At 38.9% G+C, this 22,818-nt stretch overlaps 1 protein-coding gene across 5 annotated transcripts in view; it reads right to left on the reverse strand.

Annotated features, from left to right (window-relative positions):
* The window catches only part of cacna2d1a (calcium channel, voltage-dependent, alpha 2/delta subunit 1a), a 101,115-nt gene that overhangs the window by 12,067 nt on the left and 66,230 nt on the right, over nucleotides 1-22,818 (reverse strand). For 4 of the 5 annotated variants that reach the window (XM_082511813.1, XM_082511814.1, XM_082511815.1 and 1 more), the window contains 21 exons: nucleotides 21,707-21,756; nucleotides 21,456-21,545; nucleotides 20,350-20,412; nucleotides 19,573-19,656; nucleotides 19,374-19,448; nucleotides 18,678-18,749; nucleotides 18,409-18,480; nucleotides 18,243-18,304; nucleotides 17,817-17,893; nucleotides 12,774-12,834; nucleotides 12,589-12,686; nucleotides 10,751-10,835; nucleotides 10,538-10,600; nucleotides 8,383-8,492; nucleotides 6,872-6,946; nucleotides 6,415-6,482; nucleotides 6,274-6,312; nucleotides 6,117-6,188; nucleotides 3,441-3,593; nucleotides 2,340-2,392; nucleotides 655-710 (listed from right to left, as the gene is read on the reverse strand). In XM_082511813.1, coding sequence (XP_082367939.1) covers nucleotides 655-710; nucleotides 2,340-2,392; nucleotides 3,441-3,593; nucleotides 6,117-6,188; nucleotides 6,274-6,312; nucleotides 6,415-6,482; nucleotides 6,872-6,946; nucleotides 8,383-8,492; nucleotides 10,538-10,600; nucleotides 10,751-10,835; nucleotides 12,589-12,686; nucleotides 12,774-12,834; nucleotides 17,817-17,893; nucleotides 18,243-18,304; nucleotides 18,409-18,480; nucleotides 18,678-18,749; nucleotides 19,374-19,448; nucleotides 19,573-19,656; nucleotides 20,350-20,412; nucleotides 21,456-21,545; nucleotides 21,707-21,756 — 1,578 coding nt within the window. The other variant, XM_082511816.1, reaches the window with a different exon arrangement.

Consider the following 22,818-nt stretch of genomic DNA (forward strand, 5'->3'; position numbering starts at 1 on the left):
GGGAATTTTGCTATCCTCTGTAAAGCTGATTAAGCTACAGTTTCTTTTACCATTCCATTTGATTTTGTTTGTGTCTACATTTTGCTATGACACTGAGCTTTAAAGAAAACCTAACACAGACAATCATTCTCTGTAGGTTCAACATGAAGGGAGTGCTGTACAAATAGTACATTTATCCTTTGTTCATATGTGACAATTAAAGCAGCTTAAGAGATAAAGTTTATTGCCCTCCTCCCAGGAGAAACCAGCCATGTAAATAGTAATATTTAAATTTAGAGAAAAAAAAAGGAACATTTCTGGGCATTAACACCAGTTCTCGCATTTTCATGGGGATGACAGCATAAAACTAATTCCAAAGCTTTAATAAACTAAAACTTCTATTTTGCCAAAGTCATATGAAAAGAAGTGTCTTTAACAAAGAGAGAGGGAGGCCTGGTATTCTGTTTTTCCTAATACATACAAACCTAAGCCTGCTAAGTTCCTCTAAGGATGAGGTTGTAACTATTTGTAAAAATGACACTGACTTCAAAATAAACAGAACATCCATCATAATTAATTCTCCATAAGGAGGCAATCCAGGCTGTACAGATCTGCAGACATTTCTTAGAAACAATTCAACCCCCTTGTTCTCATGTGAAATTAATAGGAACCAACCTGCTTCCCCGAAGTTAGGTAATGTGATGCTGACCACTAGCTGTTGCATTACTGACCTAAGAGCAAAAAAGCAATCCCAGACACAAACAAATAGTTAAATTCATTAGATTTTATATACATTAAAACAAAAATCTATTTAAGTACTCATGCAAGCTAAAACCAAACTGCTAAACTAACTAAATTCTATCCAATTTTCATATTTTCATTACTGTGCAAACGTCTTGAGCCGTCACTTTTTTTATATTTTGCTAGGAAAATGGGAAATAGGAACACTGACTTCTTGAAATGTGAAAACGTAGGTGGAAATACAACATGTAAGTCAAAAATAGTGTTCGTATCATTCAAACCAGCTTGAAAGTTATTACTTGGTATGATCACCTTTAGGCAAGCTCTGATGATAAAAATCACTCGGACACACGTGGACCGAAGCAGGCTTATGGAAAGCAGACATTATAGTCGAGACTTTAGGACAACTGTCTTGTAATTTCTTTAAATAGTCTTAAAGATTAGTTCTTTAAGCTTCTTGGTAGACATGCGAAGCTCTTCTTTGGATGCCTTTTGTTTCATTCTCTGTTAAGATGATCCCAAACTACCTCAATAATACTAAGGTTCAGGCTCTGGGGAGGCCAATCTATGACTAATAGCGTTCCATTGTTTGCTTTTCTATACATTTCTTTACATTATGCTTTTATCGGGGCGACTGTGGCTCAGGGGGTTGGGAAGCGTATCTGTGTGCCTCCAGTGTGTGAATGCGAGAGTGAATGAATAGTGGCATTGTAAAGCGCTTTGGTTGCCTTGAAAAGTGCTATATAAATCCAATCCATTATCCAGTGTGTTTGGGATCATTGTTATGCTAAAGAATGAAGCCACTGCAATCAGGTCTGATTGGCAACCTCCTCCATATATTTTTAACCACATATATTGCTGATTTTAACCAGAAATGTCAAATTTTGATCCATAAGACCAGTTGCCACTGCCACAATATATTTCTTTCTCTTCCCTAAGATCGGCTTCTTGACAGCGACTCTTCCATAGATTGTTTTCCAGTCATGCAGATTTCTTTTTCTTGAGTTAAGAGCCCTTTTAAGCTTGGATGATTCATAGGTGCTAAGTGGCTTAAAAAACAACCAACAAAACACTCATCTGAAAATGGTTGAGAAATTGGACTGAAAATGTAGCGAAAAAGCAGCCAATGTCCAAAGAACAAGGTTGAGAGACTTTCGCAAAGCCTGGACATCTAAAGCTAGAGAGTACTTTAAAAAGTAGTCTCGCTCCTTGACACAAAATATAAAGAAATGAGGTTTAGCTCAAGCAATTTGCATACTGTAGTTGAAAAGTCCTAATATTTGCTTTAAGGGCGTGAATATGGGTACATTTTGAGTGGCCTTAAAATAAATTTTTATTAAACATGTTGTAATGACATCAAGACAGTGACACAGCACATAAATCAAGAGATGATTTCCTGGAATGTAGACTGTCTAGGGAAAAAAAAAAATCAGCTATTAAACAGATGCTATACGTCCATGTGGAGGAACAAATCCTGCTTTCCATGTATTTTGAGGTTAAGGACTTAAAATTCCTGCTTCTATAGAGAATATTTCAGCTAATAATGGAATGACACCATTTCAGACCATATTATTTAAAAAAAAAAATTAAAAATCAAACAAATAACAAAAAGAACTCACCAGGCAGCAGCAGTTGCCCACCATCCCAAATTTAATATATCTGCTATTGTGGGCTTAAAGGGAGAAAATGAGAAAAGAATATTAGATGAGCACCAAATAAAACCTACAATGAATAGTTTAGCATTCATTTTAAGCTGGTTGAGCCTGTCTGAATATCCTGTTTGTGTTTACAGTAGCTGTCTAGTTTTGCACAGCACAAAGACCGAAAGTTCCAGCCAGAGGTTTTATTTTCCTCCTTTGTGAGGAAATTAGAGCACAGTCCTCGTCAACAGATGTGAGGATAACTATGTAAACAAAGAACCAGTGAGAAAACAAAGTAGCACACAGTTTAAATAAAAGCCCCAACATGTTGCTTTGATTATAGTTAGCATGCGAGGGCCTTGTTTCGGTGAATCAGTGCTGTACTCTTTCCTTTTAGTTGACGGTGTCCTCAGTCATCAAGGAGGCTTTACTAACCGTGTTACACTGGCTGCTGACAGAGTCTTTGATCAGAAGATATCTGCGTCTTTCATCTCACCTTGGTCACTAGACCATGTACGAATATGTGGTAACAGCTGGGAAATGACAGTTTTGTTTGTATAGTAAATGATTTGAAATTTTTACAAATACAAATACCTCTATTAAGTTTCGGCTTATTGCCTCTTCCTATGAAGGAAACATTTTAACATCAAGGGAAAGCATCAGTGTTACTGTAAAATTGGCAGATAATTTACATCATTCCACTGGAAGTTGCACTTTTTGTAAGTGACAAAAAAAAGTGCCAGCTTGTACATTGCTTGATGTGTTAGCCAAGCAATCTTTTACTCTGAAACATCCACTTTAGCCATGCTTTCACCATTCCCTCTGCTTTCCCTACTGTCTGCACTATCCAGATGTATGGCTCCCTTTAGAGTGACGTGTGTATATGTGTATGTGTGCATACATGTCATCAAGCAGGTATGAGTACAAATTGCATCATATTTACTTGCGTCTATCCTTCTGTTCATGCAGGGAAATTAATTTGCGTATGGATATCAGAACGTGTAGGTGTGCAGTAATGCGTGGCTCAGTTTGTGTGATAGGTTTTGCGTGTGTTTATAGTCTCTGGCTTATGTAACTTACCACGTAGACGGATCGCAACCCGGCAGATGTTTTGTCCTCTTTCTTGGGATCACAGAGCGACTGGTAGTTATACGTACTCTTATTGGTGTACAGAGACGAGTTGATCAAGCTTCTCATAATACAAGGGTCGATCTCACCGAAGAATTTCCCAATCTAGTTTTGCAGCAGGGATCAGGTATTCAGGGCACAGAATAATAATTATAATTAAAAAATAAATAAATAAGAACTTGCACAAAGAAATCATATAATTTACATGACTAATACATGAGTAGTAAACATGCCTCAAGGTCCACAAACTACCTACAGCCCGCAGATAAATGGTTGAACACAGCCAAAACTACTAAACTTTTAAAATTGATATTGTAGTTGGGATTGTTCATTTACAGAGAGCCTAAGCTTTTTGATAATTTGAATTTATCATTATACTTTTGCCTAACTATTTATTAGGTACACGTTGCTAGTACTGAACTGGACACTCTTTGCCTGCAAAACCACCTATTTTTTTGTAGAAGAGATACAAAGATGTGTGGGAACTGTTCCTCAGATATGTTTGTCCATACCGACATGACAGAAATATATACAGTAATTGCTGCAGATTTGTCGGCTACACATCCATGATGCCAATCCTCCATTTCACCACTGACGACAGTTACAGTATCTGGTGAATGTGGAAGACATTTGAGTCCACTAAAGAAACCATTATGAAAGATCCGAGCTGTGTGACATGGTGCGTTATCCTGTTGGAACCAGCAATCAAAAGATAATGTTATCAAGCCATCATGTAATTATGGCCAGCAACAATGCCAAGGTAGGCTATGGCATTGACATAATACTTAAGGGGGGGGCGTGATATGTGCCCACACTATTACACTACCAGCTGCCGCCTACAAGGCAGCATGCTTTCGTGTTGTTCATGCCAAATTCTGAACTGCTATCCAAATGGTTGCAGGAGAAATCAAGACTCATCTGAATAGGCAATGTCTTCTTCTGTCCAATTTTAGTGAGTCTATGTTAATTGTAGCCTCACTGTAGCCTCTTGTTCTCAGCTGACAGAAGCCTGATGTTTGCTTTGAACCTGGCCATCATGACCATGTCTACATACCTAAATGTGTTAAGTTAGTGCCATGCGATAGGCTGATTGAGCAGTTAAACAGGTGTACCTAATAAAGTGGTCAGTGATTGTAAATTTGCTGAAAAAAAAAAAAAAAAACCCACACAAAGTAAAACACGTGCAACAAAAAGTCGTGAAACTGTAGACATGTGCAAAAAAAGTTCAGAGAATTTAAAGACAAACAGACAGCAAATCACTCTCAAACCAGGATGACTGACTTCGGTATAATCTGATTAACACAGTCCATCGGGCAGCCATAAATTTTTACTTGGGGGAAGTAGTTTGCCTCAGTATATCAGAGGTATCACATGACTGTGTGCATGGAAGTGTTTAAGTAACAGTGTTTCCAGGAGGGTGTGTGTACAGTAAGTAGTGTTCTGTGTGTTTGTACTTTATGAATGCAGTCAATCGCTCAGGTCACTGTTAACAAGCTGTCCTCCATATATTCATTCCTCTTTATCTTAACATTCGCAGAGTATATAAATCTTTTAATCTATAAAGGTAAAGTGAGCCTTCTTTTCTTTCCACGTGCAATAACGCAAATAATGAATTAACAGTCCCGGCACTGCTAGCTTGCAGACTCCCGGAGGGCGTTTTGGAGAGAGCAAAGGAATAAGCTGGGGAGAGAAGGACATAGTAAGAGGGAGAGAAAAGGGGAAGCTCACAGAGAGAGAAATATGATTGAGGGCACACTGCCTTTTATAAACAAGGTCACTGGGTTTTTAGTACTGCTGAGGCTACTGATTTATCCACCATACACCCAACTCTGATTAGGGAAGGAGTTGAGGTGGCATGAAAACATTTACTCAGATGACAACAGAGGCCCAGTGTCAGCCTTTAGAATAGGACAATAACATTTATTTTCTGTATTTGGGCTTTTTGAATTAGCTAATAATAGGAAGCCATGGGAAAACTTTATTAGGTTCCCTTGTTATGTTTTTTTTTTAGTAATAAAAAAGCAAATTTAGGCTTACTGAAGATTCACAAAAGATTTGTTGTGATATTCAAACATTTTATGGGCTTTGTATTAGAAAGCTGGCAAGTTAAAGACAAACTGCATTAGGTGAGTCCAGGAAAAGGTCAGTCTGTGTGTAAAATGACTGGTTGTTGAATTCAATTCAACTTTGAGCATGTAAGTCCTCTGGCAGTAAAAAAAGAATTTCTTTCAAGGTAAAGAAAAATGAAAGAAATATTGTTTTGACACAAAATATTTCAACTTAAATCCAGCTTACCTTGAACCTCCAATTTCATTTCATGAACAGAATTTGATCAGTTGTTACATTATCTATACACTCATGTGAAAAGTTATGTTTTTATAGGGTTCTATGTCCTGTGAAAAACTAAACACACCCTTACTGTTCCCAAGGTAGGTAGTAGCCAGGTACTGCTAATTAGATACAAAGTTGTGGCAGTTTCCAGATGAGGAGAATTGGGGTGTTAAGCTTTCGCAGGACTGCAGAGTTCTGGTCACATTAAATCAGGCACTCAGAATCACTATATTTTCAACTGCTGTGTGAATGGAAAAAAAAAAGAAAGAAAAAAAAGGACAAAATCCAGAGGCCCACCTCATTAAAATGGTCAATCTGATTGGTCATCACCAAGAAGCCTCCATCATCCAGAATATAACAGTTTAAATTCTGGAATTAAACAGATAATTAAACCAGCGCTGATTTTCATCCAAAACTAACAGCAAAACATTTTCTACATACCCGAACCTCTTACCTTATCGCCTATCGTACAGCCACACAGCTCATCCTTGCACTTGAAAACATAAAGGGGCAAAATGATGAAAACTGATAGGAACGACAAAATGTATCTAATTGCGCACATGCTGAATATGTCATCAAGATAGGATCTACTCACACTTTTTCTCTGTGAGGTGTTGGAGAAGATCTCTCTCCACATATCTATGTCCAAATGTACACCGACCACTGGGTTAAAACACAAAAGCCAGACATCCTAGATCATACCGGACCTCTGTGTCAACTTTCCACTCTGAACTCAGAAAATGGAACTTGGCTAAAGATCACAGACAACTAGACAACTTGATGTGTGGTTTGTGTATGTGTGTTTGTGTATCTATGGCAGAGGGAAGAAGAAATAGACAAACGTAGTGGCTATTAAATTAGAAGCAGCAAGTGTTGTTGGAGGAAAAGAAGTTCACACTATAGGGTGTGGATCTATAAATAAGATGCATCGCTTTAAGCGTAAGTGTGTTTATGTGTAGGCGGTTTAATAAAAGATGGAGCATGAGAAATGGGCCTTAAATATGTAAACACTCATTGGGTTGTGATTTGTATTTGTGCACGTGTGTTCTTACCAGCTGGTTTGAGTGTGGTATCGTCAATCTTGAGGTTTACTGCTTTACTCACTAGAACTGAACCCTCATATTGAGCTACAAGAAAAACCAAGGAAACGCTGCATTGAAAATGGTATGTGCACATTTTCATTTTATGGCTACTAACAATTTACTGGCTTTATCGTTAAAAGTTAGCAAACTAAACAAATTAACAATTCACAAAACTGTCAAAGGAGCTTGGAAAGAAAAGCGTCTGGACTTCTTTAAGTTGCTTGAAGACGTTTCACTTCTCATCCGAGAAGCTTCTTCATTTCTATGATCAAATGGTGGAGAGTCCCAGATTTAAGCCCTGTGGGAGTGTCCCCACAAGAGGGACATGGACCCCCTAATGATCCTCTACCTAATCACACGAGCTAAGGTGTGAAAACGGGTGTGGGTCACAATCAGCCAAGCTTTCGGGTGAACTGATTGTGAGACCTTGCCCCACCCCATCATGTGATTTCCTGAAGTCAAAAGGCCCGGGATGTGAGTGGGAGTTAAAGCGTCTGGAAAGGGATCTCAGAACTGGATTATAGATGGCAGACAGTTGTTGTCGTAAACCACCGCCTCTGTTCAAAGAGGGCCGTTCACAGTGGACATAGATGGCTTTGTTCACTCCTCTTTCAAACCATCTGTCTTCTCTGTCCATAATGTCAACATTGGTTTCCTCGAAAGAGTGACCTTTGTCCTTTAGATGGAGATGGACTGCCGAGTCTTGTCCCGTCGAGGTGGCTCTTCTATGTTGTACTTTCTCAGACGAGACGTGAAATGTCTTCAAGCAACTTAAAGAAGTCCAGACGCTTTTCTTTCCAAGCTCCTTGGACTATCATGACCTAGATGACAGAGAACCTTCACAGACAATTCACAAAATTGTTACTGCTGTCCCCTCACCCACTACACTCAACTTTCTTTTAAACTGTCCATTTGATGCTCCTTTAGTGACTCATTCATACAACTGTATGGTTTACTGTATAAAAACACTGTATACTACTGAAGCGCTTTTGACTTCAGAAAAAATAAGTTAGTTACTGAGTGTGACTCTAAGTTAGAATCACAATCTGAGCACAAGAGAACCAGATCTGATCACAATACATTGTAACCATTTAGTTCTGTGAAGGTGAAAGTCAAGACAAAGGTGAGAACTGAGGTAAAGGCTCAAGCCTTGTTGTGGGTTTATTTCCCACAAGCCCCCGATAGAGAGATTTAACAGCTAATTATTTAGAGCTCAGACAGTGTCTGCCTCTTTATAGCTTGACACTGATATGTTTGTGAACACTGAACTGTGTTGAACACCCTGGTGACTGCGTTGTAGCCAGTCATTCTTTAGCTTACTTTGCAGGTTGTACGGCATTGCACAAATATGTTACACAGTGACGTGGAGTAGTAACGGACGAGCTGGATCTTCAAAGAGGCTTTCTAGGTATTTTAGCCAAAGTTGTCTTTGGGAGAGAATAACTCTTAGGTGATGACACAACCGAGTAGCTGTTACTCACAAATATTTTCGAATACAGTTGGAGTGAAGATGTACAGATCGTTGTCCAAACTTCGCTTGTAGAAGCTTAAATCATACGTCTCCGCTTGTCCAGTCCAGTCCAGGCCATTACTGTAAAAATAAAGACGAGTGCATTCAAATATTACCAATCTAATACTACCACGACCACATTTTTGACTCTAATATCTATAGATCTAATTCTAACTGCAGTTCTTTGTTTATCACGCTCACATTTAATAACAGTAATAATAAAATGTATTTATAGAGCACCTTTCAAAAATCAAAAACAAGATAGGAAACAAATAGCAATAAAATATTTAGAGAAGAGATAAAGATGAAACAGTATTAGGGGAATGCTGGTAGCAGGAGAAGATTAAAAAGTGAGAAGAAAATAAAAAAAAAACAGGTAAATTAAAAACAAATTTTAAACATTTGCTAAGAAGAGATGATAGCGATTATTTCTGTCTTATCCATGTTTAGCTGCAGGAAGTTCTGTGCCATCTAGCATTCAATATATTGGATATAAAATTAGTTAATTAACTTGATGACTGCCTTTAGTGTTAAAGAGATGTAAAGCTTTGTGTCATCTGCATAGCAGTGAAAACACTGTGCCTACAGATAACCTGTCCCAGGGGTAATATGCATAAAGAAATCAGAAGTGGTCCAAGGACAGAGCCTTGCGGTACCCCACAGACCAGAGTTGCCAATGACTTACCCTATCCGGATGATCTGATATCCTCGTGTTGGTGATGTTCCCAGACCATCATGAAAAAGTTGTTCCAGGTTCAACATTGCAAGTGACCAATCACATTGTTGTGACGTTATTCTTTTGCGCGCCAAGCCATTCGTGCATTTATGCAATTCCAATGTTGCAAGGACAATATCAATTCTGCTTACTGTTTATTAAAGGGTTACGGTTAGGGTTAGGGTCAGGGTCCGTTGATCGGCGGACAGAGGCGGTTTCTCGCAGCTTAAGTACAGTTTTTGGTTTTACGCCGGTTTTTCCCGAAGTCGCAAAAGTATGACGTCACAACATTCTGATTGGTCACTTGCAATGTTGATCCTGGAACAACATTTAGTATGATGATCTGGGAACAACACCAACACGAGGATATCAGATCGTGCTACCCTATCCTGTAAGTAAGAATAAAACTTCCTTAAAACTGAACCTGAAATGACTCAGTAAAATACAGGTTTTACCAGAATGGGAAGCAACCCATAAATCACTCATCACTCTGAAGGGTGCTAAATGAAAGCAAACAATTTTTCAGCAACAATCCTTGAGAAAAAAATAGATTGGACTCTCTCTCTCTCTCTCTCTAGTATACCTTTTGTCCTCTCTCTCTCTGTTCTGTTTCCCCTCATCCCCAACCGAAGAAGAGTTTTTTTTCTTCCTACTGTCACCATCCGTTTGATTATTGGGATTTTCTAAAAGCTCTTTACAGTTTCATGATCTCCATCGTATCCTAAACAACAGACGGGATGTTGAGTTCTAGCATGTGACTTATATAGTAAGATGCCACTTTTTTGACTCCACTATCGTTGATAGGAGCGATATAGGGATGGAGACAAAGTTCTAAATTTATTTGTCAAGCTATTGCTCGACCTTTACTCAAGGTGTATGAACTAACTGGATATTGACTTTTCTGTGGGATCACTCTAGAAGTTTAGGTAGCTAGAGGAGGGGCAGAATACTGTAGCTGGACTTTCTCACAGAAAAGGACCAGTTAAGATGGCTGGAATGCTTCTATGTAGAGGTATTCTAGACATGTTTTGCTGGTAGGATCCCCAGGGAAACCCCAGAACTTGCTGGAGGAACTAAATATCCAATCTGGCCTGGGAAAGCCTTGGCAATCCCCAGGAGAAGCTGGGTCAAGCACCTAGGGACCAAAGTATAAGGTCCAATGGGCCACTTTCCTCAGCTTATACCACCATCACCCACTGACATACAGCAGTAAATGGATATACATTTATATCCAAACATACATAACAAATCTGACTTTATGCCATAACCACTAAAAATCAAGCACTACATTGGTAAGTTGGTGCTCTATAAGCAGACCACATCATAATACTTTATCAGATAATCCTAAACATACTACATATTTCTTCCCATGATCCTAAATCAACCCTGCCCTTGATCATCTAAGAAATACCTTGTGGGGTAGACTCGTGTGATCCCTCCTTCAGTCGCAACATATCTGGACATGACACCGTTTCTGACAAGCAGAGTAAAATAAAGCTGTAAAGCATACCGTTACAAAAACTGGAATGTGCTTTATCTTTGACATTAACTGAAATACTTGAACCACCTGTGTTCAATTTTTTCCACCTGGTCATTCTTTACCAAATACCGGTGCTTCACTTACATCGGATCGTTTTCTTTCCATATCTTGATTAGATCGGAGGTGATGCCAGCATCGAGGAGCAATCGGTTCACCAAATCCACATTGCCTAAACAGCAAAACAGAATTTTGAGCCTCAGTATTTTACCTTTGGAATAATATGCGAGTGAGTCGGTAGACTTCTGTTAGGCATCAGTCTTGTCTCATCTCAATAAGCTGATGTTGCACTTTAGAAAATTATGTGGAATAAAAACAAAAGAAAACTGTGGAGCATTAATAGAGAGTAACCACAAACTCTGCTGTGAGAAAAACAGAAATACTGTCAGAAACAAAAACATGCTTGGAAATATTTTAACATTTGCATCACATTTTATGTATCCAGAACCAAATCACTAACTGAGAGAAGGGAACAAGATTAAACTGAGATATTACCAAAATCACAAACACCTAAAAAGATCCAAATGGAAACAAAGCTGAAAAAATAAAGCTGAAGCAATGTCACAAATGAAAATTTTCAGAACAAATATTACTCTTTGAAGAAAAGAGCGTCTTAAAATCAGAAACAGATAAAAAGTATTAAAGCACTGTAGGAATGAAACACGCATTTTCATGCACACGCCTCCTTCTCTGGGGTAGGTGGTAGGGTAGCACAGGTGTTACCAAAAAAAAACATTTTGCGGTCTTCTGTGAAAAACCACATGACAAAGGTAACATATGATACAAGCTGCTCGTCCATTTCTTTTTTTGTTGCTATGCCCGCCTCTTTGAACCCACAGGCGACCCTCTTCAGTCCATTAACATCGAGGCTCGTCGGTGCACCCCCTCCACCTCCTCCAACCTTTATGACACACCACACACACATCAGAGAAAACAGCTGGTGTAACACTTTATTTCCCTCCTACTCCACCTTCCCTCTCTGTGCAGTGTTTTTCATTAGAGATTCTTTATTGGAGGCAGCCCAGGAATTCCTAATGTACTTCAACTTCTTCGCCACTGCAGTGGCTTAACCAAGTAAAGCGTGTAACGATGCTCAAACCCCCAACAGTCCACATGGGCCTCCTCTCTCTCTCCTTCTCTGCTCTCTATGGACTCCATTAAACTGGCAGCTAATAATGGTGAAAGTAATATTTCAATTGGGTGAAAAGTTTTATTGGATTGATCCTGTTGAGATGTTTGAAGTAAGTTATTAAATGCACACCATCAAATTATACCAAGGAACACAATATAGGAGCTTTTATAAATATCAGGGGACCTTTTGGTTTACTCAGCCCCCCCCCCCAAAAAAAAGAGTGATCCATATCAATGAGCGCATGTAAGAAATGGCAAGGATGTTAATGCATTGGTCAGATGTTAGGGAAAAGGTCCACTGGTCCCTGATTTGTGTTTTATTGCTCCGCTCACGCTCTCGGCTTGACGTGTCCTGCTCTTTCTCACAAACACAGAGTAATTGGATGAGGTCGAGCGGCTATAGGTGGGGTGTGGAAGGCATATTGCTATCGAATACTGTGTGTGTGTGTGTGTGTGTCACATCTAAGCCGACGTGCCTCACACATGTGCAGTCAGGCGTGTGATGGTCAGACTTTTAGAGTTAGCATCAAATGGGTAACACGAACAGAGGGGTTCAACATTACAAAGCTTTGCCTAGTCAGGCACACCAAACCATCCAGCCAGACCTGTACTTCACTGGAAAGAGAGACTTCTGGGAGTATGTTTGGGTTGGCACTCTTCCAGTAAAAAAATAAAATTATTTTTTCATGTACACCTACTATAACAAACAGTGCTCACATCATAACCATAGGCACCAAGAACATGCAAAATGGACAAAAATTGTGGTAAATATTTCTTCATTTTTTGATACTTACACATGGGGTTGTTTGGAGTCTTCCTGTCAATGTAATCGTTAAACCTCTTGAGGAACTCTGTGTTGTTGGCGTCAGGCTTTAAGTCCTTGCAGTAATCTCTGTTGGCAATGGAACAATTCTCCAGTCATACTGAGTAAAAGTTATGTTAGAAGTAACTTTATAAAAAGTTGTCTGTGCCTTCTTACCTCGGTGCAATCAGTGTGTAGCCATATTCATCAAACTTGTCAGCCATGAGGCTTTCAGAAACTGCGATAAGTATAAAGTAATATGAGTTTTCCCCAATAAAGGTTCAAAATTAGGTTCAGAATAGACAAGTTAATAAGAGTCACTATATTGAGATTGAGATGAGATGTTCCATCTGAGCGAGACTGATACCTCAAAAAGGTGAAAAAATTATTATAACCTTCTTCCTTATTTCATATGTTTTGAATATTTTTCACGTTTACATGTTTCAGGTCATAATACAAATTTTAGACTAAAATAAATAACCAGAGAAATTACAAAATGCAGTTTTTAAATGATGACTTCCATTACGAAGGGGTAAAAGCTATCCAAATCTACCTGGCTATATGTGAAAAAGGAATTGCCCCTCTTATTAAACATGAATTAACTGTGATTGACTAAATTTACCAAAATTTAAAAAAAAGCATCTTGATGATCCTCACGAGTTTTGATAAAATATTATTTGAAATGAAGAGATTACGTGCAGCAAAACTAACACAGCATTTCAAGGGGTTCTAGGAGTGCTTTGCTGTTCACGACCTGCACAGGTTGCAGTATTACGTAATGGAATGATGAATTCTGCTCTCTACCAGAAAATCATGAAGGAGGCATTTTTTCCCATGAAACTCAGGCACACTTGAGTCATGCAACACAGCAATGACCCAAAGCACACCAGCAAGTCCACCTCTGAATGACTAAAAAGAAATTAATTAATTAATTTAAAAAAATGAAGCACTTCATTATAGTTCTCGTTGTCAAAGGTGGCACAACCAGTTATTAGGTTTAGGTGGCGGCTACTTTTTCCACTTTTTTTAGGTTTGCTTTTTTCCCTTAAAAACTGCATTTTGTATTTATTTATCAGGTTATCTTGTTTTAAATGTATTAAACGATCTAAAACCCTGTATGTCTTGGCAATGAGAGATAACAGGTCTCTTAAAAAAAGTCCCCACAATGAGAAGGTTGTGGGTATGTCAATGAAGACAGTCACAAGTTTGATCATCCGCAGTCTGTTTTCTCTTTGGTAGCTTTCCATTTTCCTTATTCCCCTGACTTTGTTTACATTTGGTATTTTAATTTATTTTAAGTTTGTAACTAAAAACTCCTTGGTTAGGTTTAAGGTAAATGTTGTAATTTGTGTTGAAATATGTCCCTTCAAAACACTGCATGCTGAAACACGTTTAGACTTTCTTTAAATACGAGAAATTGCTGCGAAGCGTCACAATTGAGAAGCTTATCTGATTATCGTCTATGTTGAGTCACAGCTCAGTTTCCAAGGAACATACTTTTTGCATCTGTCAGGACACCAGCAGCATCGACACAAACACACCATTTGGTGTTCTGGTAATGATAAGGGGCTGCGATAACTCGTACAGCTAGACTAACTGAGGCAAAAGTTGTGTTTACAGACCGCAAAGATTCAAATTTTGCACAAACAGGTGAAAATCAGGTATAAAGGCAAAAATAAAAATACACCAGAACAGACTTGGCCAGATGTGCCGTATAAAAGACCGCTAAGACTCGGAACCAGAAGGAGAGAGATGAAAGTAAAGGAAAAAATACTTGCCATTTTTCCCTGGAGTGGAAAAAATCCCAGCAGAGACAAAGTGAATGAACAAGCGAATCATCCCCCAGGGAGGTAAAGACGAGAGGGAAAAGAAAGGGGAAAGAAAAGACAGGGTAAAACCACAGGGGTCAAAGGTGACAATATTTTATTCACAGAACGAGTCCTGAATAGAAATATTGCATTTCGAACTAAAGGTTTTTAGCCCTTTGGATGCAAATGGAGACAGCGCTGATGGACAACACAAAGAGAGGCTTAAAATGCGGTTTCTAAAGTTAGGTTTGATATGTGTTTTTAGCATTAGGATTAGCATTCTTCTGGCAATAGCATAAATCTGTGGAGTTAAAATACTTCTGTGATGCATTTGCATTAAAAATACGGTGCATTGAAATGAAGCGGGAAATATATGCCGCGGATCGTAACCTTAATGTTTAACCTTAACATTTTTCTCTGTTGATTATATGATGCAGCAGAATTTCTCACGGCGACACGGCTGCTGCTTGTCCTCTTTGGTAGTCATGGTTGGGGAATAGCTGCACCCATGTGGTTTTTCTTTTATATTCAGTCACTGCTTACTAATCCCACAAAGTATCCAGTAATGATGGATAGCAGAGAGATTTGGGAAATGAGGAATTAATTTACTTTTTGGGCTTTTAAATAAAAAATGTAATAAAAACCCTTGGCTTGTTTTGTGAGCTTCTTTAAAATGCTAAATTCAGTCTGCACCGACTTAACAAATGCGTGATAAATAGATGAGGGAATTGGGAGATTATGGTTTAGACTTGAACTGTGTTTTTAAACTGACATTTACAGTGCTCTGACTCTCTGAAAAGGAATAAAGCAGACAAGCCAGGCTTCAGTTTCAGAGATTAACGATGTTCTGCTGAGACTTTTGGATTCGATGCCTGCAAACAAGACAAAACTGATGACAAAGCACACAGAAGGGCAGACAGAAGAGGCGAGGCTTAGTGTGTTCAGAAGTATCCTGTCTTTCATTAGGAGTTATTTAACAAGGTTGTAAAAATCAAAGTGAGTCAAAAAGGAGAAAAGTGAGGAAAACAAAGACTCACACTAACTCATGTTCGGGGTACAGACTCACAGCTTTCTCCTTTATGGTTTCACCTTTAAATAATGCAAACATCCTGTCCTCTGTTCTTCCTGCTACAGTAGGTTAGTGCCAAAACCACATCTGAGGGCCATTGGAACAGGTGGGGGGTTAAATACACACTTGCACACACAGACCCGCACACACTGTCTGCGCCGCACTGTGGGTCCACATTGCATGCGAAGCACTGCTTCTCAGAGCAAATAGCAGCTTGATTCAGTGTCACAGAACTGTCATTATTAATCAGAAACCAGCATACGAAGGAAAACAGATCATTAGAACAAAATGCTTCCGTCTTTGTGAGTCCGCCGCATCAGACAGAGTGAACCAAAGGAAAAGACGTTACATCCAAAGTCTGCCGGTGATAAGAGAATACAAAGAATACAGGGGCTGTGAGGCAAAAAACAGGAGGAGAATACTTGCCCAAAAACGCTGCAGAGGTCCAACACACCAGGAATGGTCAAGAGTTGAAGAAGGCAGGAGAACGTAAGAAGGGAGGACAGTGAAAAGATGAGGAGAGGAAAGAGGGAATTGGGAAAAGAGAGCCGGAAAGGAAGTAAGCCAACAGGGTTTACACAATATTTTATTCAAAGGGAAATTGAATAAGAATATTGTTCTACGAAAGTGCCCAACAGTTTAAGTAATCAGTTTGTGGAAAGCACAAAGGGGCAGTTTAACAAACGTTATGATATGTGGCAAAAATCTGTTCATTCAGTCATCTTATAAAAGCTTCATTTGATTTGTCTTGAGGAACAAAATGGTTTTTACATTTACATTTAAAGTGGAGCTCTTATTGTCATTACCATATTTCTATTAGTTGACTCTATTGAAGAAGCTTTGCATGAATTACAACTGAAAGAATTCTTATTTATGGTCCTTTTACCTCACATTTAGACTTGGTGGAGTTCCTCAGTTAATCTATTCCCTTTCCTTCTCTGTAACTTAATCTGATTGGCTGCTGCTTAAAAAACAGAAGGTTTAAACAGCAGGTGGGTGGGGCTTCAATGCTCAGAGTTACAGTTGCAGTGCACCTGTGACCATTTTTAATATGACCATTCTCTTTTATAGATCCTGAGGCTTGTAGGGATTAACCTTCACACACTGACTTGATCATTAAACTGATCATGGGCAGGTTCTTCTTTCATGGATAAACACATTAAAAAAAAACTTTTTAAGAAAAACAACAACAACACATTTTTAAGTGTGTGTGCACACTAATTTCAAACTGAATTTTCACACTAACAGCATCACACTTCAGCACAAAAGCAACTCTGCATTAATTTAATTTGTTAGAATCAAGCTAAATTTGTTCTATTCTGAACTATTTAATGTTGCTAGTGTGTGCAAGGTTACTCTGCAATCAAAAACTAATCACTGTAATGAAAAAGAAATCAACTGTTATAACTTTAAAACTTTCAGCCAATACCAAAATCTCAGATGTTACAAAAAGCCCTTCCAAGAGACATTTTCAAACTGTCCACATGTATGATTATTGAAAGGTGATGAAATATAACAGACTGCCAGAATCCAGCAGGCTTTGTGTCTTTCCTGAAATAAGAAGTGTGCTGTGGTGGCCTAGAAGTCTTAAAATGTGCTTTGACCAGTATGACTGTAAGGTTTATGTAATATATGCAAAATCAAAAGTAATATTGCATTTACAAGATCCACAAATGTCCACTGAATGCAGACTCTAACCAGGCATGGCTCCAACCTAGCTGCAATGAATATAGACACACAATAAAAATGTCCTTTGAGTAACACTATAAGTCAATGACATCTTTTACTAGTGGGAACAGACAGATCTTAAAAGGGACATGACGACAATGCCACACATATGGACGCTCTGATCTGGTGTATATCATCTCACGACTGAGCACAAATGTATAAATACCCTCTTGGTAACACACACGGGCAGGCTCACACACGCTGAGGTATTTGGCTTTAAATGAAGTGATGAGTACTATATGTGCCAAACGGGACACTGGAGCCTCTCGTCCCGCTTGTCTGGTGACAAAAACTTTGAACACCACCACAACTGAACATGGGTTTTGCAATAGATACACACGTGACAAGTGCAGGAAAGGAGAGAGCATGTAAATGAATTATCTGTATATATATTATCTCTGTGTGAGCAAATATGGGGTGTGCTATAAGTGATGAATAGGAACTATAACAAGACACACAAGTGTTTTTTAGCCCTTACATGGAGAGCATTGATGTCACTGGAGAATATTAACAGTCATTTTCCACCCACTGCCATGTATTTACTGTCTGTATATATAAATGAGTGGAAAACCTTGAATAGCAAAAGAGACTGAACTGATTTAGTGTGGCACTTACATTTAGCCTGGGTGATTGTGTCGCCAATTGTTGCACGGATGTAATGCATGCTGTACTCGGGCAGGACTAGGGCCAGGCTGCGAGAGGACAAATGATAAAAACATGACATTTTGCTTTGGAAAAAAAATCCTCAGTCTTCCACCACAAATCTTTCAGCAAGGCTTGCAAAGTATTTTTAGCAGGAAGCATAATTTACCAGTTCACATGCAGTAAGCTGCGCAGACACTAGCCACTCTGGTTTTCCAAAAGTTTATTCCAAATTGTGTCTGGATATTGCCCTTACCACAGATCATTTTTAATGAGCACAAAACAGAATTATGACTATGTAAAGTACGAATGCAAAACATGCACGAGGTTTAAAAAGCCTACCATCTGCATGCACCAAATCTACCGTCGCCGAAATCATATTCAAAATATTTTGCGTACCTGTAGTCAGTCCCCTTCACCGGCGCAAAGGTGTACATCCTCTGACCTCGATCGATGTAACGCTTTAGGCAAGAATATTATGACTATATATATATATATATATATGTGTGTATAAGCTGACAAAATGACCAAATTATCATGATCACGCATCATCAAATAAAATTACCTTATCTGTTGATTTCAGCAGTGTAGATATAGTCGCACTTCCTGTTTCACCTTGAATCATTTGCTTTCTTATCTGTTGACCAAACATTACAAATAAATGATACTATAGTGACACGTCACTTATTAGGACTCATTTGATAGATGTCCAGGGGGCCAGATTGGAGTCTTTTTGGATCCAGGCCATATATTTGGCAACCTTGTATTACAGTTTATCTGATTTTGATGTGACCTCCTGCAATTATAGGAGTCAGAGAAATGTGTTTTTCAAACCTGCACTTTGATGTCATCCTCGATCTCTGCATCTAGGAAATCCAGTGTTACAGGTTCATGAAACTTGGCGGTCTGCGCAGAAATTAGTGTTGCGTACCAAAAATGTTGGCAGGGGGAAAAAAAGAAAAAAAGAAAAAAGGAGAGACTAGTAATCATCTCTTACTGATGTATTTCCAAGAAACTATTTTGATATTTTGCAGTCTTATTATGAAATAATTTGCTGTAATCATCTGTAATCAATTTGTGCATACAACATTTACAAGAAAATGCATATCTCAATGCCGCCCGTGTTGCCTCGCTTCAACAAACACCATCCTGGAGCCATATGGCTGACTTGTGTATAATAAACAACTAAAGTCAGCCAAATAACACAGTCAGTGTAGAAATCCAAGAAAACATCCCATTGGCAACAGAAATGACTATAGCAGACTGGTAAGCAAAGAAAAAAAAAAAAGAAACATCTCACATCTGATACACAGAAACACAACCTTTCTGCAAAGGTTCATCCTGCAACATGATTGCTAAAACTCAACATAAGTGATCCCACAGGCTGCAAAACCATAACAATAAGCCTGTTGATAATCAGGAATGCCATTTTTCATGACTGTTTGACTGGCGTTATGACCATCTAATGGTTTTTAACGTAAGAAGCAAATCTTTGGAGAAACAAATCAATTTTTCACAAGTTCTGCCTACCTGTGGGTTCAGATTAGGATGAAGCAACACGTATCCATTTGGATCGATGGCAAAGTAGTAGCCATTTGGACCAAACTAGAAGAAAAAAAGAACAGAGGAGCAAATGTCTGTGTGAAAGAGGACTGCAACTAATAATCAAATGTAATATCTACCCTATTAATACACAGGATCTGTGTGTCTTTATTTGTGTTGCCCTTACAGTGTACTGAGGAGTCAGTCTCCTGATATCATCCAGGGACACATCTATCGCCATAACCCCCAAGATAAGCTGGTTTTGAGGTTTCTAAGAGAAAGCCATAAGAAAGAACAGTTAAAAAAAATCACTGCAAGAACTCCTACTTTATATCCTGCTGCTCTTTTTGGATGAGTCAAGTCCCTTTGTGCATTCTGAACAATTTCAAGGAAATGGGGTGCAACAGAAATCTGGACAGTTTAATTCCCAATAGTGTCACGTGTTGCAATGAGTCACTGACAAGGCATTTCCAGGCTTGTTTTCAGTCACAGTGGAGGTAAGCCCGAGTCCTTCGAGGTAGACATGTGACCTCATCTTGAAGCACTTAGCTACCGGATCATTTCTCACTCTGATCTGCAGTTTTGATCTCATTTTGATTTCTGTTTTACGACATGCTAGATTCTCTTCTTGTGGCGAGCTTCGGGGGACCACCGCATCAACAGAGGATGTAAGTTAGAACCACAAGAGAGCAGAGGATAAAAGTAAAGGATGAGACTGTAATTGTATGTTTACTTTTTGGTCTGGTAAACTTTATGGAGTATCCAAAAACCACAGACTTAAATCCTCTCATGGGGTCAAAGTGTCAGGCATACAGTACATTTATTTTGTGAGTCAAATGCAACAAAGAAGGATGTAAAAGAACACAGAATGAATAAGTTAAGGCACAAAACAAAAGCAGGCGAGAATGATTTAAGTGATTTTTAAAAAATGGTAACATAGGAGTCCAACAGTGGTTCTGGATACCTTTGAGCCTATGCCGGTTTTGTTGAAGACAGGCAGCGTTCCAGTGATCACCAGGCCAAGCTCCTGCAAGGTTAAACAGGCACAGTTTAAACACAAGTCGCTCCCAGGTGTAAACAAAAGCAATCTCATAATTCTAATCTCAGGTTCACACCATGATATGCTTTACATACAGGAAATTTATTGGTGCTAGTGGTTAACACATAAGCCAAAGAAGTAAACAGGAAAAGCAGTCGGCATAAAAAATAAAATCTCTCAAATCAAACATGTGGAGGTACCCACTGTGGTGACCCCTTTTGATTAAAGGAGTAGGTCAAGGTAGACTTTAATCATGCTAAACGGCATGTCTCACCAATCTCACTGATGTTTGCTGTATGTCTGGGGGCATACCTTTACAACCACATTGACTGTTGTGTCAGGTGTTCAAATGAAACCCAGCTTATTTGATTTTAGATTAAGGTAATTTGGAATTGTATTTACACCTACACAAAAATCAGACACAATATGAGAGACAGAAACAGATGCTCTCAGAAGATTAATGCTTAGTGGTGTCTAACGCAGTCTTAGCATATGATATCAATGCCTTACTGCACGTCATTTTCTGTTTTTGTGCAATTTTGTAACTTGTATGTCAATTTTGTATGCATTTTATATGATCCTTTTTTTTATACTGCTTTAATGACTAGATGTCAGATAAAATCCAGGATGTCTCCAGTAATAAAAGACAGATATTTCCAGCGCTGACATGAGGTCAATACTGTTCCAAACACTGACAGTATCCAAACCAGTTGGCTGACTTTATCAGTATTCTTATCTGAATTTCAACTGGGAAGTAAATCTTAATGACTTAACGACCATGATCTTCTTTATTTTATTATATTTTCTTTTTTAGCAAATAATGTTTCGCAAACACTACTTCAGCAGAGTTCGGCTGAGCAGGATGACACCACCGTGTTTAGTATAACTAAATAAAACGTACTTATCTGAAATTCTTCAGAAGACATAAAACAGATTTCTTCTAATTCCAGAGCTCTACACAAGCACAGAGTCTCTGCTTCCACACTCTTTCAATGTAATGCAATGCATTTTGGTTACAACACTTAACATACCAAAGCATCCAGGTAGACGTTAGTCCACTGAACCTGCTTGGCCTTTTGTTTAGCTTTAACCATAGGCCTGCCCAGAACATCCAGGTACTCCTGCCAAGAGGATGAAGGGAAGAATATTACTTTTGAACCTGCACACGAGGCATTCTACCACAAGAGGGCACAGCACACAAGTGGTTAAGTAAGTGAGGTGGGACTTTGACATGAAAGACAGTGCAGAAATACTGCATGAGCGTGACTGAATGTGTATTTACCTGAGTATTTAGCCGAATGGCACCTATAGATGGGATCTCATAGTAATAACCTAAGGAAGAAAAATATTTTTAAAATTTTATAAACAAAAAACGAACACCCCCCCCCCCCCAAGAAAAGAAAAACGTATTGATATTGAACAGCAAAAAAACATGTTAATAATCATCCTCACTCCAGATGCTGTGTAAACGCTAAAATGTACCACTTTATCATCTAGTCTCCACCTGGTCGCAATTACCTACAATTAGCCTCACTGACTAGTACTGGGTTGGACTTTTCCTTCATAACTGCCTTAAATGTTTGTGGCATGGGTTGAAGAAGGAACTGGAAAATGTTTTAAGGCAGACTGACATGATAGCATCGCACAGATGCTGCAGATTTGTCAGCTGCAAAACCATGATGTGACTCATCCATTCCACCTTCCCAGTCCCAAAAGTCCTTTTATTTGAATGATCTGTGGTGATTCCGGAGGCCATCTGAGCTCAATGTCGTGTTCAAGAAACCAGTTTGAGATTATATGAGCTGCTGGAAGCGCCCATCAGAAGATGGGTACACTGGTTACTAGTAATTGATATGATCAACATCAATATGCAGGTAAGTTATGACATTTAAACCATGATCAGCTGATACTAAGGGGCACAAAGTGTGCCAAGAAATGATCCCCCACACCATTAGCAGCTGATACAAGTTAAGGTGGATCCATGCTTATATGTTACTTAAATTCTGACTCTATCATTTGAATAGCAGCAGAAACTGAGACTGATAAAACTCGGCAGCGTTTTTCAAGTCTTCTATTGTCATATTTTGTGAACTATCACATCAGTTCTGTGTTTTTAAACCACAGAACTGCTGCTCTCTGAATATTTTCTCTTTTTCAGATCGTTGTCTGTAAACTGCAGAGATGGCTGCCATAGGTGAGAAGTTTCTTCTGCTCTGTATTTGTATGCACACTTGTGTCCCTCTGCCTGCCTTCTTCCTGCGATCATCATCATGGAACCTTCAGTCACTCACATACCAGGCTGATCAGAAGGTTGGTAGTTAAATTCCTGGCTGCTCCATGCTGCATACCAAATATCCTTGGGCAAGAAAATAACCCAGAGTTGTTCTCCAGCTC

This window comes from Aulonocara stuartgranti (genome assembly GCF_965226115.1).
Source record: "Aulonocara stuartgranti genome assembly, chromosome: 17".
Lineage (NCBI taxonomy): Eukaryota > Metazoa > Chordata > Actinopteri > Cichliformes > Cichlidae > Aulonocara > Aulonocara stuartgranti.